This window comes from Marmota marmota, unplaced genomic scaffold (assembly GCF_001458135.2).
Source record: "Marmota marmota marmota unplaced genomic scaffold, marMar, whole genome shotgun sequence".
NCBI classification, from domain to species: domain Eukaryota; kingdom Metazoa; phylum Chordata; class Mammalia; order Rodentia; family Sciuridae; genus Marmota; species Marmota marmota.
The window spans coordinates 4961564-4975683 of record NW_025999880.1 but is presented as its reverse complement, the minus strand read 5'-3'; the positions used below and the strand labels follow the sequence as shown (position 1 = coordinate 4975683).

Below are 14120 nucleotides of genomic sequence, written 5' to 3'. Positions count from 1 at the left end.
CTCCTCCTCCTCCTCCTCCTCCTCTTCTTCTTCTTCTTCTTCTCTCTCTCTTTTTAATACTGTGAGGCATTAAGCCTAGGGGCATTTTACAAGAGATATATCTCCAGTCCTTATTTTTATTTTGAGGCCCACATTGGCCTCAAACTTGCAATCCTCCTACCTCGGCCTCCCCCAATCATTGGAATTATAGGCATGCAGTACCACACATGGCTCTGTGGGCCCTTTCTTGTAGAGAGACTATGTTATGTTTTTATTTACAGTGTGTGGCCATGCGGGACTGAAGGAGGATGCTGCCCTCCTTCTCAGACTCCCACCAGCCCCTGCTTCAGAGTGGCTTCTGTCCCCAGAGCTGGGGCAGTCAGCCCACAGGAGCCCTGTGGGGGGTTGGGGGTCAGCACAACGGAAGCAGCGCATGGCTTGCCAGACCCCCTCAAGCACAGGGGGCTCCAGGCCCCCACTCTACATGCTCTGCTTGCTCAGGCTCAGGCATCCTGCCAGCCACCAGAGGGGCTTCTCTAGATCAGGTCACATCTGTGCCCTTAGGAGCTTGGCTTGTAAGTCAGACCCCTCCTGAGGGCCCTTTCCTGGGCACCATGATGCATTGTTTTTTCTTTATTTCAACATTAAAAATGAAGTCCCAGGGCTGGGGTTGTGGCTCAGTGGTAGAGCGCTCGCCTAGCACATGTGAGGCCTGGGCTGACATACAGCAAGGACAAGAAATCATGCACATCAGCTGCAGCCATTCCTGCTGGATTCCAGCGCTGCCAGGGCTCCAGTTACTGCAAACAGCAGCACCCTCCGAGTCATATGGCCCTTTGAGCCTTCTCACTCATGACGTCATGAATCGACACAGGATCTGCCTTGTCTGCAAGGCCACAATTCCCCTACTGTACCCCAGTCTCTGCTCCTGGGAATTCCCAGTCTGATGGAGGAGGTGGGGTAACAACCTCTCACAGAAGGCCAAGGCAGTCGGGAGGAGACAAGGGAGGGGCGCTTGCCTTGGCTGACTCCCCAGTCTAGACCTATGACCTCTCATGTTTTGACCCTTCTGCCTCCTGGACCTTCCTGCCCTTTGGCGAATTGATTAGCAGATCCGAGAGGTCATGCTCTTTCTCAAGAGGCAGGATGGTGCTGGACCGCCAGGTAGCTCTCCAAAGCCTGTTTCCTCCAGGCTTGCTAAAGGCAGAGACTCAGAACTGCCTCCCTAAAGTGGTCAGTCCTCAGCTCTGGAACACAAGTATATACAAATTCACATACATGTGCACAAACTCCTGATCCATCCTGGACTCAGCCTAAAGTGGAGCCTTGGAAGTTTGAGCCATGCCCTTTCCCGCTGTGCAGGTCAGTGTTCTCATCATTAGAATAAAGCCAAAGACCCCACCACCAGAACCCCTGAAAACAGGAGCAGAGGCAGGCCTACCAGGCCCCAAGCCCTGCTCAGACCCCGCTGTCTGGATGGGGCGGTTGGAGCAGAGCAGATAAAGAGATCAAATCAGGCCTGTGGCTGGCAGCTCCCCTGTGGCTGGTGGACGGTTCTTGTGAAAGTGATTGCAGAAACTTGAGGTTATCAGCTGGCCAAGGGAAGCTGGGTGGGAAGGTTCAAGTGTACTGAAGCTGAAAGGTGCCCAGGAGGGAGACCTCCTTCATGGTCCAAGTTCTGGATGTGATTCTAGCAGGGCCAGGCCTGCAACCAACTGCATCCACTGACCCAAGTCTGGCATGGCCCAGAGAAAGCAATGCCCCATGTCCTGGCAGATGTCCAGGCACAAATCCCTTCCCCAACTTCAGAACTATGACAGGCAAGGTCACAGGACATGCGTCCATTCCACAAATCAGCATCTGGCTCCTTGCCAGGCACTATGTTAAGTGTTGGGGCTACTGAGCCATAAAACAGGTGCACAGCTATTCTGTGTGGACACCCACAGACCTGCAGGGAGCTGGAGTTTAACCAAATCCAACCACAGGCACGAGTATAATTACAATGATGTGAACTTTGAGGAAAGGAGTTGGAAGCCTAGGGAGAGGAAGACCCCACCAACTGCATCATGTCTGGGGGGTGGACCAGGAAAGGGTCCCTGTGAATGAGACCTGGACACTCAGAAGGAGTCACCAGCAGAGGGGGAAGAGCCCTCGGGGTTGAGACCGGAGGAGGAAGGGGTAGGCCCGTTCAGGAGCCGAAAGCCAGTGGGTGTAGGGGTAGATGGGATTCGGGGTGGGAGCCAGATTGTGACCCCCTTAGATTCCTTTCCTAGAAAAAGCTGTTCAGAGGGACAGGAGAAGCCAGCAGAGGGGACTGGATGCTTGTAGAGCCAAGTCCCTCAGAGCCTCACACTCCCACAACCCTGGAAGGAAGGGGGAACCGTTGAGGGGCTGTCTCTAGCCACAGCCCCAGTCCCTGAGGACACCACCCAGCTTCTTCTGTCCCTCTTATCCCCAGTCTCCAAGCAGACTCGCCACCTCCTGGCATCCCAAGAGTGGCCTTTTTTTCATAGGTCTGTGTAGGTGTCCTTGGCTTTTTACTTCACCCTTTTCCCTTTTGGAGGAAGAGCTCACCTCTGAGACTCCCCAACTTCTGAGGTCCCCATGGCCCAGCAGTGGGTTCTGGATACCACTTGCTGAGGGAAAAGCTCACACAGGCCTCCCAAACACCCAACCCCATGGGGTGCCCCACTCACACTGTCCCCAGCATGTGGCCTCCATGCTCAGTGGGTTCTTCATGCTCACAGCCCTTGAGCAGCACCCACTCCAATCACCCAGAGCTCGGGGCTCCTGCCTCTTAACTTGCCCTGGGGGACCACCTAGTGCCCACCCTAAAGCCCTCCCATCTCTACATCACCTCCATTATGGCCTCCACCCCCTTCCTCACCCCATCCCCCTGGCCTATTGGGGTCAAGACCCTGGGCGTGGCCCCACCGTCCCCTGGAGGTTTGGGAAATCCCAGTGGCTGTATAGGGTGACTTTTCTTCCCTTCCAGGTGGGAAGCTTATGTGAACTCCTGGAGTTAAGTACACTCTCCTGTTTGTCCTACAACATTCCTGAGCACCGGCCCTGGGCCTAGCCTTGTGCTGGGTGCTAGATATACAACTGCCAGCAAGATCAGGCCTGAGGTCCCCAAGGTGCTCGGCACATGTCCAGGGATGGACAAGGTGACAGCGTTCCTTCGGTGCAGCACAATATGTGCTGAGGAGGCATCAGTGTGGGATGCCCTGCAGCTGAGACCGAATTTGGGGTCTGAATAGGAAAGGGCTGAGGCAGGCTTCCTGGAGGAGGTGACAACCCAACCCAGGCAACAAGATGAGTAGAAGTTAGTCTGACAAGGGGACATGTACGGACCCAGAGGTGAGGGGAAGACAGTGCATCAGGAAACTTTAGGGAGATCAAGCTGGAGCCTGGTGGCTGGTGGGAAGTGGGTGGAGGCTGGAGAGGTCCTGCAGGCCTGCGAAACTGTGGAAGGATCTGGGGATCCCTGACAGCTGCCAAAGAGATATTGTGCATGGATCCCACAGAGTGACCCAGCCCAGCTGGGGCCTGCAAGGGCGGATTCCAGTACAGCATGAGCGGCCCGTTCTCCCTCCAAGTGCTCAGAGTCCAGTGCTCCCTTCCTCCCTCTCCCCAGGGACCCAAAGTGTGTGTGTGTGTGTGTGTGTGTGTGTGTGTAATGTGGTGGGGGGGAGGGGCTTGAGGGAATGGAAGGACTTAAAAGCCTCCTGACTTGTCATTTAGTGAAGGTAAAAGAGAGGGGCAAGGGCCGGTGTTGTGGCTCAGTGGTAGAGCACTTGCCTAGCATGCGTGAGGCACTGGGTTGGATCCCCAGCACCACATAGAAATAAACAAATAAAATAAATGTATTGTTTCCATCTACAACTTAGAGAATATTAAGCAATATTTTTTTAGAAAACAAGGTGTGTGTTATCCGTAGGGAATTTGCTCACAACACAGACAGAAGGACAGATTGCTTACTACGATCACCACGGGGTGGCAATTCTAAATAATTTTAGTAATAAAAATTATCCTTCTCAACAAGAGCTTGGGTTGATCTATAGTCCCCCAAATTGCTGCAATTGGTAAACCACGCAAGCTTCAAGTTAGTGCGTTTTTATTGCATATCCTTAATAAGCACTGCCCTCTATATAGAAGTTAATTCAGACGATTCCCAATAGAATTATTCAGTGACTTCCACAGCTACGTGTATTTGCTTTGAGAATAACTGCTAATTGTCCAAAAACAGGCAGGCAGGCTTCAGCCACAGGTCCCAGGTCCCGCCAACAGCACTGTGTATTCTGTTTAAACAGCTGATTTGATATAAACAACGACGACACAGAGGTTGTAATGAACACTGTGGTTTTAAATTGTATTTAAAACAGTGAATGAGTGCAAACTGTGGAGTATTTTTAAGTGTCAATTTTATTTCACTCATGAAATGTTTATTGAGTGTTTTTTTTTATAACTCTTATTTTTTTTATGTGGTGCTGAGGATCGCACCAAGGGCCTTGCACGTGCGAGGAAAACCATAACCCCAGACCCCTGAATTTTAATCATATCTCAAAGATTGAATTTATTCTCCTCTTTATAATTGTTCATTTAAAAACTAAAAAAAAAAAAAAACAAATCAAGAAAATAGAAACTGTAATTATATATAGACTTAAGTATTAAAACTACCACTATGTAGGTGTTTTTCTTTTATTTAAAACTATTTGTATAATTAAAGTGTTACTCCACTATTTTTTAAAATATATTTTTTAGATGTTGATGAACCTTTATTTTATTCATTTATTTATATATGGTGCTGAGAATTGAACCCAGTGCCTCATACATGCTAGGCAAGCACTCTACCACTCAGCAACAATCCCAGCCCCATTATTCTTTTTTTAATAGTGTAATATCTTTAGTTGTATTTTTTTATTGGCATGATTATATAAACGAAGCCCAATAAAAGAAAATTCACACATTTATTTTCTGGCCATTATTACTTTTTAAAAAATATGTTTTTTTTTTTTTAGTTGTAGATGGACAACTATTGTCCTTAAGGAACAATACCTTTATTCTATTTATTTATTTTTATGTGGTGCTGAGGATGGAACCCAGCGCCTCGCACATGCTAGGTAAGTGCTCTACCACTGAGTCACAACCCCAGCCCCAACTATAACTTATTTCATTTAATAAATATTACTAATAATGATTTTAGTATATAGAGGAGAGAGAGATCAAAAAATAATACACCTCCAGAGTCATACTGGGCAAAGGTTGCCACTGGGCAAAGCTAATCCCCTAGGGAAAACTTTCACTGAGGTCCCAGTTGGCATGATAAAAAGCCCATGGGGAAGGGCAGAGGGACTATGGCCCCTCTTCTGGTCCCTGCATGTGACTGGTCCTGAAAAAGCACATGTCAAAGCAGACCACGATAAAGACCTTGCTCCCTGGTGAAGGCCACACAGTGGTTGCCAAGGCTAGAGGGGGGCCTCCATCACTGTCCTTGTGGTCAATTTCCAGTGCCCTACCCCAGAAAGACAGGGACCAACAACCCTTGCTTTGGAGGCCTCCCTTCCAGGTGACCAGCCCTGAAGGGTCTGCAAAGCCCTAGCACTCACTGCACCTACCTCCCTTCAAGCTGATGGAAATTTCTGCCCTTGAGCAACAACCTCAAATGAGCTCAATCAAGGAAACAACAAAGCTTATTCAGCAACACTGTTGAGCACCTGCTTTGGACCAGGCACCACTGGTATTAGCAATTCACACTGATTCTCCTAAGGACTCTACCAGGTAGACAACAGAAAGACCCCCATCTGCCAGTACGGAGGTGGCCTCAGGCTTGCTTCAGGTGTTGAAAGCGTAGTCATCTCTCTATACTGACCTCGTTAGGCTCCTGGGTGCTGAGTACTGCAGCTCAGGCATCTGGCCTAGTCAGTACCCTGCCCACATTAGAAATCAGAGAGATCTTATTAAAAGAAAACATGAGGGCTGGGGATATAGCTCACCTGGTAGAGCATTAGCCTCGAATGCAAAGGCCCTGGGTTCAATCCCGAGCACCATTTAAAAAAAAAAGGAAACGTGAATTTAATTGCAGTTTGTCCCAAACTGGGAAAGCAGCTACTCTGCCTCTGCCTGTCCTACAGGAATGTTACAATTTATAGCCCAGAAATATACATATGCAGATTCAGCCAGGCTGTGTTAGATAGAGGTCTGTTACAATTCTGGTCTTTGTTTCTTTCTGTACTGAGAATTGAGCCCACTGGTGCTTAACCACTGAGCCACAACCCTAGCCCCCTTTTTTTGTAATTTTATTTAGAGACAGGGTCTCACTGAGTTGCTAAGTGCTTCACTAAGTTGCTGAGGCTGGCTTTGAACTCACAATCCTCCTGCCTCAGTTTCCCAAGCTGCTGGGATTACAGGCATGCGCCACTGAGCCCAGCACAATTCTGGTTTTTCAAACTTTGCTGATGTCTGCTCAGGCTTTCGGGCAGGTTCCTCAGTTTTCATGCTCAGCGTAAGGAAGTTCATTTGCTGAAAAATAATTTTACAGGAAGTTGGGGAGTTGAAGCTTTTAATTTCAAAGGGGGCTCTGTTACAAAAAAGGTGAATTTTGTAGGTAGAAGGTCAAGGTGGCCAGGACCTAGGATCAGGTCCTGTGAGATGGCAGCAGAGCATTGGATGAAGGATCCTTCGTCCCCATGGGCCAGGCAACCAGGCGGCAGACCTGATTTTCCTTTAGCCTGCCTGTCTGCACCTCTGTCTGCCAGTCCTGATGCAAGGACCCAGCCCCAGCAGCACCCCAGAACCTGCCTCCATAGTCTGCTTGTGCAGGGCTCCTCAGTGGGCCCTTTCCTTCTGCTTGCCTCTCATCACCACCATAAGCAATCCACAGGTCAAAAAATCCCAAGACATTGGCCAACTTGGCAGGGAGGGCTGTGTCTAGGACCCAGGGTTCTGACTTGGGCTCATAGCTGTGGCCAAACCCTTGCACAACTCAATATTGCTGAGTAAGTAGAAAAGCAGAGCTCACTCTGAGTGCAGAGACCCTGGGAAGAGGGTGACCTGGGCCTCATACACCCCACCTGGCTCCAACCCAAGGCATCTGGTCTCCTGAGGACAAGGGAGGTCTGACCCACAGTTGAGGACCATGCTACAATCTTAAAGAGCTCTCTCCTGCATTAGGATCACTGTTCTGTCTCACAAATTTGGAAACTGAGGTCCAGGTGTGTGTATGGGTGGGTGATTTACCCAAAGTCACCCAGTGGGTCAGCAAGGAACCCACTGTACTTTCAGCACCTACACTATGACTTTCCATGCAGGCCCTTGTGTCATAGGTCAGGGGCTTCTGCTGAAAACAGGAGATAAGATCGGGGGGCCTGGGCCATCAACTGGAGCTTGTGAAAGGAGTTGCCAAAGCAAGTGGCTGTGTCAAGAGCAACTGCTGAGGCTGGTGTCGTTGCTGTGGGAGGAGGGGGCAGGGAGGGCACTGGGCAGGTTGAGGTGGAACGGGGAGGGTGGAGGAGACAAGGATGACGGGAACCCTTGTGGGGTTCTGGAGGGCGTCCAAGGTCCACACTGAGTAAGGAATGGACATGTCCACCCAAAGAAGGGGCAAAGGCAAGGCAGGCAAGGACAGAGGTGTGAGAGGAGTGGGCCCTCGGGGACAGACTGCCTGGAGTACATGTACATTTAAGCTTTGGAAATGGGGGTTCCCCCAAAGCCACACTGCTAGTGATGGAGCCAGACTGAAACTCAGGACAGTCTGAGCCACAGCAACAAGCTACCTCTAGTCCAGCCCAGAGGAAGCCAGAGTCTAAACCTCCTGCTCAGAATAACCCAGAACTGCTGGGCGCAGGGGAAACACCTGGAGAAGCCTAAAGCCCTGCAGGTCCTCAGTTCCCTCACCCAGTATCTTACCTGTGACATTTTACTGGGACCCCAAATAGCCCCTAGAGGTATTTCAAGCTTTGCCTCAGTCATCATTTCACCTCTCCCGGGCATCTTGGTAGGACTGGAGAGGCGAGGGGAGGAGTCAAATCATTGATCATATATCATTCATTCACTCAACAAACATCTACTTCTGAGCACCTACTGAATTCCAGAACTTGTGCTGTGTTGGGGAGGACCTTCTGAGGCACACTCCTCCTCAGGCATCCTGCAGATATGGATTAGGCAAGACCTGTGTCCCAGGCACTGCTCCTGGCCTTGGGAGAAATGCATCCCTTGACTCCTTAGGAGAGGGTGGAGGTGGAGCAAGTGGGTAGGAGGGAGGATGTCACCAAGCTGAAAAAGGCCAGGGTGGGGTGGGGTGTACCAATGTCAACCAGAGGGCTCAGAGCTCCACCCAAGGGGCGGGGCTCCCGTGGCCCAGAGCTGCCCTCCCTGACCCCAGGATGGAATATAAAAGCCCCTTCCCAGCTACTTCTGGAGAAGAGCAGGAGTGGGTGAGAGGTCACCTGGGGGTCCTCCGGGCAGGAAGGGATCAAGGGACACCACCTCCACCCTGTTGAGGCTGAGGGTGTCTCTCACCCAGCTGTGGCTGGAGGTCTTACCGTGGAGATGCGGCTGCTCCTGAGCCTGGCTGGGGTCCTAGCCACACTCATCCTCCCTAACCCCTGTGACGGCACTGTCTCAGGTAACAGCCCCTTGGACAGTCAAGGAAGAGGGACAGTCTGAGGGGAGGGGAATGGCGGAGAAGCAGGTGGATCTGGGGGGTCTTTTGGCTCCCTTAGACCTTCAGTCCCCATCCTTTGAACAGCCACCCCCAGGGCGGTGGAGAACTCGCTCCTTCAGGACTGCATAGCAGAGGCCAAGTTGCTGGTGGATGCTGCCTACAATCGGACCCAGAAGAGGTGGACCTGGGTCTGGGGGGCTGTCTGGGCCTGGGAGGGTCAGTGGGGCAGGGTCGCTCCAGCCAGTCATCTCACCCAACACCCACCCCTGGGTGCCATGGGACTGCCACGGTTGGTAGAGAACCTCCCTCCCTTCATCCTGGTCTGTCTGCTCTGTCCTGATGACTCACCCTCTGGGCTGGGGCTCTAGTGGGTGGCTCTGCACCTTCTTCCAGCCCTCCCTCCTCATTTCCCGGGCAGCATCAAGCAACGCCTTCGCAGCGGCTCTGCCAGCCCCATGGACCTCCTGTCCTACTTCAAGCAACCCATAGCAGCCACCAGGACAGTTGTTCGGGCAGCTGATTATATGCATGTGGCCTTAGGGCTACTGGAAGAGAAGTTACAACCCTGGACATCCAGACCCTTCAATGTCACTGGTACTATGCTCCCCATTGAACCCCCAGGGCCTGCGCTGGGCTGGAAGTGGAAGGAAGCCAGGATTAGAGGCGGGTGCACAGCCCTGGGGAGGAGGGATGGTAAAGGGATGGAGCAGGCCAGCTCAGGAAGGGGCTAGGACTCCAGACTCAGGACCCCTCCCACTTGTCCTCCAGATGTGCTAACAGAGCATCAGCTGCACCTGCTGTCCCGGGCCACTGGCTGCGCTCCTCAGGACCAGGCTGAGAAGTGCAGCAATAAGTACCGCACCATCACTGGGAGATGTAACAACAAGTGGGTGCCAGGGGCCACTTTCCCCGCTGCCTTCCTCCATGTCCCTGAACCCCACTAATTCCACCCATCCACGGCTACAGGAAGAGACCCTGGCTGGGGGCCTCCAACCAGGCCCTGGCCCGCTGGCTGCCTGCTGAGTATGAGGACAGACTGTCGCTCCCTTTCGGCTGGACCCCTGGCAAGAAGCGCAATGGTTTCCTCCTCCCTCTTGTGAGTCAGGGTGGAGGGTCTGGAGGTTGCTTCATCTCTTTTAAATACAGGGAGTAAAACAGCCCAGAGTGAGGCAGACAGGAATCAAACTCAGAGTTTCCCGCTCACCACATGGGGGGGCTTTGGACAAAAAAGATCACTTCCTGTGTTTCAGTTTCCTCATCTATAATATGGCAGAAAATGCTGCCTCATAGAGTTAGCACAAATATTAAATAAAGTCATATAAGGACATGGTCTCTTAATCTTAGCCATAACAATATTAATTGTTTCTTTTCGGAAAGCCTTAGTGGCAAAGTATCTTGTTAAGCATAAAGCACTATACACCTTAATCTGGCTGAATCTATAAGTTTCATGTTTATCAATTTTCCCTTCATATGTCAATATGACAGGTTGTCATCTCCCCGCCGTCAATATCTTTGTAAATTTTTCTTCTATTGATCCTTCCATCTATCTAGCCAGTTCTCTCTTTTTTATTTACCCCTTTAAAACCAGTCCACACATCTGTGAGTCAGTTCTATCATCTACGGGTCTATACGTCAATCTAACAATTTATTCTATTTACCACTGTGTAAGAGTTGGGGAGTCTGAGTCACTGACCCGGCCCCTCTCCTTCTCTTAACTGCTGGGCTCCTCAGGATTTAGGCCAGAGACCAGAATTCTAGGAATGATGGCCACAACAGGGAGGGCTACATCTTCTGGGACACAGGAGGACAGGAGAGTTCAGGGCAGAAGAGGAGGAGAGGCTGCATGAGCTCCAGCAGGGGCCGCTGCTGCTGTCACCTGAGTCTTGGGTTGGCTCCAGCACCTTGTAGATCAACTGTCCAAGCCCCTTGCTGACCTTATTTCCCCACAGGTCCGGGCTGTCTCCAACCAGATTGTCCGCTTCCCCAATGAGAGGCTGGCCTCTGACCGGGGCCGGGCCCTCATGTTCATGCAGTGGGGCCAGTTCATTGATCATGACCTGGACTTCTCCCCTGAGTCTCCAGCCAGAGTATCCTTCACTGCAGGCGTTGACTGTGAGAAGACCTGTGCCCAGCTGCCCCCATGCTTTCCCATCAAGGTACCCAGGCCCCTGTGAAGGCCTCCAACTCAGGCAGTGGGCTGCGGGTGGGGATCTGAGAGGCTGAAACCCCATCCTGAAGGAGCTGGGGTGTAATCCAGACACCAAGGAACATAGCTGGGCATAGACCAGGGTGGCAGTGGGCAACCTGCCAGAGGCTTAGTTAGAGGTCTATGGAGGAGTGACTGATTGGGAATAGGCCTCAGCCATGGGGCTGATTCCAACAGCAAAAGCCTCTACTTTTGGAAGCTCTTAGGGTCTCTTGGCTCCTGTCCTTCTCTCCTCAGGGTGGTCCAAGGGTCCTGCAGCCCTGGGCACCTCCTGATGTGGGCTGGGAGCAGGATTGTACCCTTCAAGCCAGAAGGCAAGGAAGGTGTGGGGCATAGGCACACACACACACACACAAAAAAAAAAAAAAGAAAGAAAGAAAAAGAAAAAAAAGAAAGAAAGAAAAGAAAGGAATCTAGAATCCCAGGAGCAGACAGAGTCTCTGCTGGAGTGGAGGGGGACACACAGTACTTCCTGGTGCAGGGTACCTCCTCTGCAGAGCTTTCTCAGGTCTATATCAAGCATAGCAAATGACCCCTCAGTTTGGTCACTTAGTTGTGCGTGTTTGCACTGCACTGTCAGTTTCCTGCCTCCTGCACTAGGTTTTTGTTTGTTTATTTCGGTACCAGAGATTGAAACCAAAGGCACTTAACTATGGAGATGCATCCCAAGCCCCTTTTATTTAATTTATTTTTTTTTATTTTGAGACAGGGTCTTGCTAAGTTGCTTAGGGCTTCACTAAATTGCTGCGGCTGGCCTTGAACTCGTGATCTTCCTGCCTCCGCCTCTCCAGTGGCTGGGATTACAGGCATGTGCCACAGTGCCAGGCCTGTACTGAGTTTTTAGACCTTCATTGTCTCCAAAGCATCTGAAAAGAAAGGAGCTTAGGAAGTGTCTGTCCAGCTGCTGGGTATTAAAGGAGCACAGGCTGAACTGTCAGAACTAAATTCTAATCCCATCTCTCCTGCCAAATGGTTGTCACATCCCCGCTCAGAGAGGTTCAGTTTCCCCAGCTGCAAGAGGAGGCCCTAAATAGTTTCAAAAGCCTCATGCGTTTCTAACCTTTTGTGACTGTGATAAAAAGTGCTAAGGACACTCCAACTGAAGGGCTGAGCAGCGGGAGTCTGGGGGAGTCAAGGAGGGCTTCCTGGAGGGAGGAGTTTCGAGCAAGGTTTCCAGGGAGGTGGTGACCAAGAGGAGCGAGCCGGTGTGACTGACTTCTCTTCCATCTCAGATCCCACCCAATGATCCCCGCATCAAGAACCAGCGCGACTGCATCCCCTTCTTCCGCTCGGCACCCTCATGCCCCCAAAACAGGAACAAAGTTCGCAACCAGATCAATGCGCTCACCTCCTTTGTGGACGCCAGCATGGTGTATGGCAGCGAGGTCTCCCTCGCCCTTCGGCTTCGCAACCGGACCAACTACCTAGGGCTGCTGGCGGTCAACCAGCGCTTCCAAGACAATGGCAGGGCCCTGCTGCCCTTCGACAACCTGCACGATGACCCCTGTCTCCTTACCAACCGCTCCACGCGCATCCCTTGCTTCCTGGCAGGTTGGACTTGGGGGAAGATGATGTCTTGGGAAGTCGTGGTGGGAAGTGGATTAGGGGACTTGGATGGGGACCTCAGTATTCACACCATAGGTATATATCTGAGCATGGTCATCAGAGAGTCAGTCAGTTGGAAGGAGTCCCTTTGCCAATCCCTGTGTGTATCTAGAGATCCCTGATTGACTTTCCAGAGATGAGGGACTCACTCTCTATAAGGCACCACAACCTATTCCTAGGCAGCTCCACTGGCTGTAAGAAGGATCCCCCTTATTTTGATCCAATATCTAGACCTGTTGCTCTTTGTCTTGCTTCTGGAACCTCAGATAAGATAAATGGAACCCCTTTACTTACCTGAAAGTACCTGTTACTTACACATATTTTTCTTTTCTAGGCTAAATTTTTTTAGTTCCCCACCCACCCACATGCTTGTTAGACACTGTCCCCTGGTCCTTCCTCTGGATGCATACTTTGAACTCTCCTCCAAGTGTTTGCCCCCCCCCCCCCCCGTGTGTGGTTGTAATGATCATGGAATTGTTTCCAGTTATTCAAGATATTCCAGTGGGCCATCCCCAAACCTCACAGCAGCTCTGAAACACAGAAATTATCACCCTCATGTTACAGATGAAGCTGAGAGTTAGGGAGGAGAAGCAAAGAGCTCAAGAGTTTCCAATGGCCGCGCCCCCACCGGTAAAGCCAGTATAGTTCCCATGTCTCTGCCGTCTCCTCTGGCCCACTGCTTGCCTCAAGCCCAGTGGCTCCAGCTCACCTTGTAAGAATTGTACACCTGTTTCCTCTGAGAAGCAGTGTGTACATTCATGAGAAGTCTTTGCTACTCTAACAAGACTTGTGCTACAAGGCTTTGTTTGAAGATAGCAGATGACTGAATTTACTTGCTCTGGTCTGGGTAGGGCTCTGCTCAACTCTCCCTTTCTTTGACTTTCCCTCTGACTTCCTGGAGAGAGCAACATGTAACCAAGTCCTAAGATGGGAAAAGATACAGCCCTTGGTAGAGCAGATGCAAATAGCTTCAGATAGACAGGCATGCAGTCCCAAAATCAAGGTTCCAAGAGTCCTCCAGGTCTCCCACCATAGCTGTCCTGGGCTATGAATCTGGTCATTTTGTACATAGAATCATTAGGCAAAGGTCTTTCCATTTGAGAACAAGTAGCTGCCTTGTGCTCCTCACCTGGCCCTAACCTCTCCAGCCACTTAGGGACGCAAGACCCCACTCTGCTCCCCCTCCTGGGCTGTAGTATTGGGAGGAGGGTGGTGGTCAGTGAGGAGCCTCATGGCAAATCAAGGAAGATGGAGCGAGGGTAGAGCTAGGTTCACTCCATCTCCCCAGACCCCAGACCTCCATCTGCCCTTGCACAAAGACTCTCTCTGGGCAGGGCTTTGGCAACTCTGAACTTGGGTTTTTCAAGGTGATTCTCGATCAAGTGAAACCCCCAAACTGGCGTCCATGCACACCCTCTTTGTGCGAGAGCACAACCGGCTGGCCACTGAACTGAGACGCCTCAATCCTCGCTGGAGTGGAGATAAGCTGTATAATGAGGCTCGGAAGATCGTGGGGGCCATGGTCCAGGTAGGGACCCTGGGTCCCAGCATCCCCCAGAAAACAACCTGGCCTGAGGAACAATCTGAGGGAGTGGCTTCCACCTTTCTCAGCACATGCTTGGGGATGTGCCTTGACAGGGGGTGGGGGTGGGGAGATGTGTATAA

General features: G+C 51.3%; 1 protein-coding gene across 1 annotated transcript in view; it reads left to right on the top strand.

Annotated features, from left to right (window-relative positions):
- The first annotated feature begins 8392 nt into the window (after positions 1–8392).
- The window catches only part of Epx (eosinophil peroxidase), a 10536-nt gene continuing 4808 nt past the window's right edge, over positions 8393–14120 (top strand). Inside the window, exons 1-8 of the mRNA XM_048788364.1 lie at positions 8393–8605; positions 8729–8822; positions 9063–9238; positions 9413–9530; positions 9611–9740; positions 10594–10800; positions 12083–12401; positions 13823–13983. Of these exons, the coding sequence (XP_048644321.1) occupies positions 8530–8605; positions 8729–8822; positions 9063–9238; positions 9413–9530; positions 9611–9740; positions 10594–10800; positions 12083–12401; positions 13823–13983 (1281 nt within the window). The 5' untranslated portion in view covers positions 8393–8529. The remainder of the gene's footprint in view (positions 8606–8728; positions 8823–9062; positions 9239–9412; positions 9531–9610; positions 9741–10593; positions 10801–12082; positions 12402–13822; positions 13984–14120) is intronic.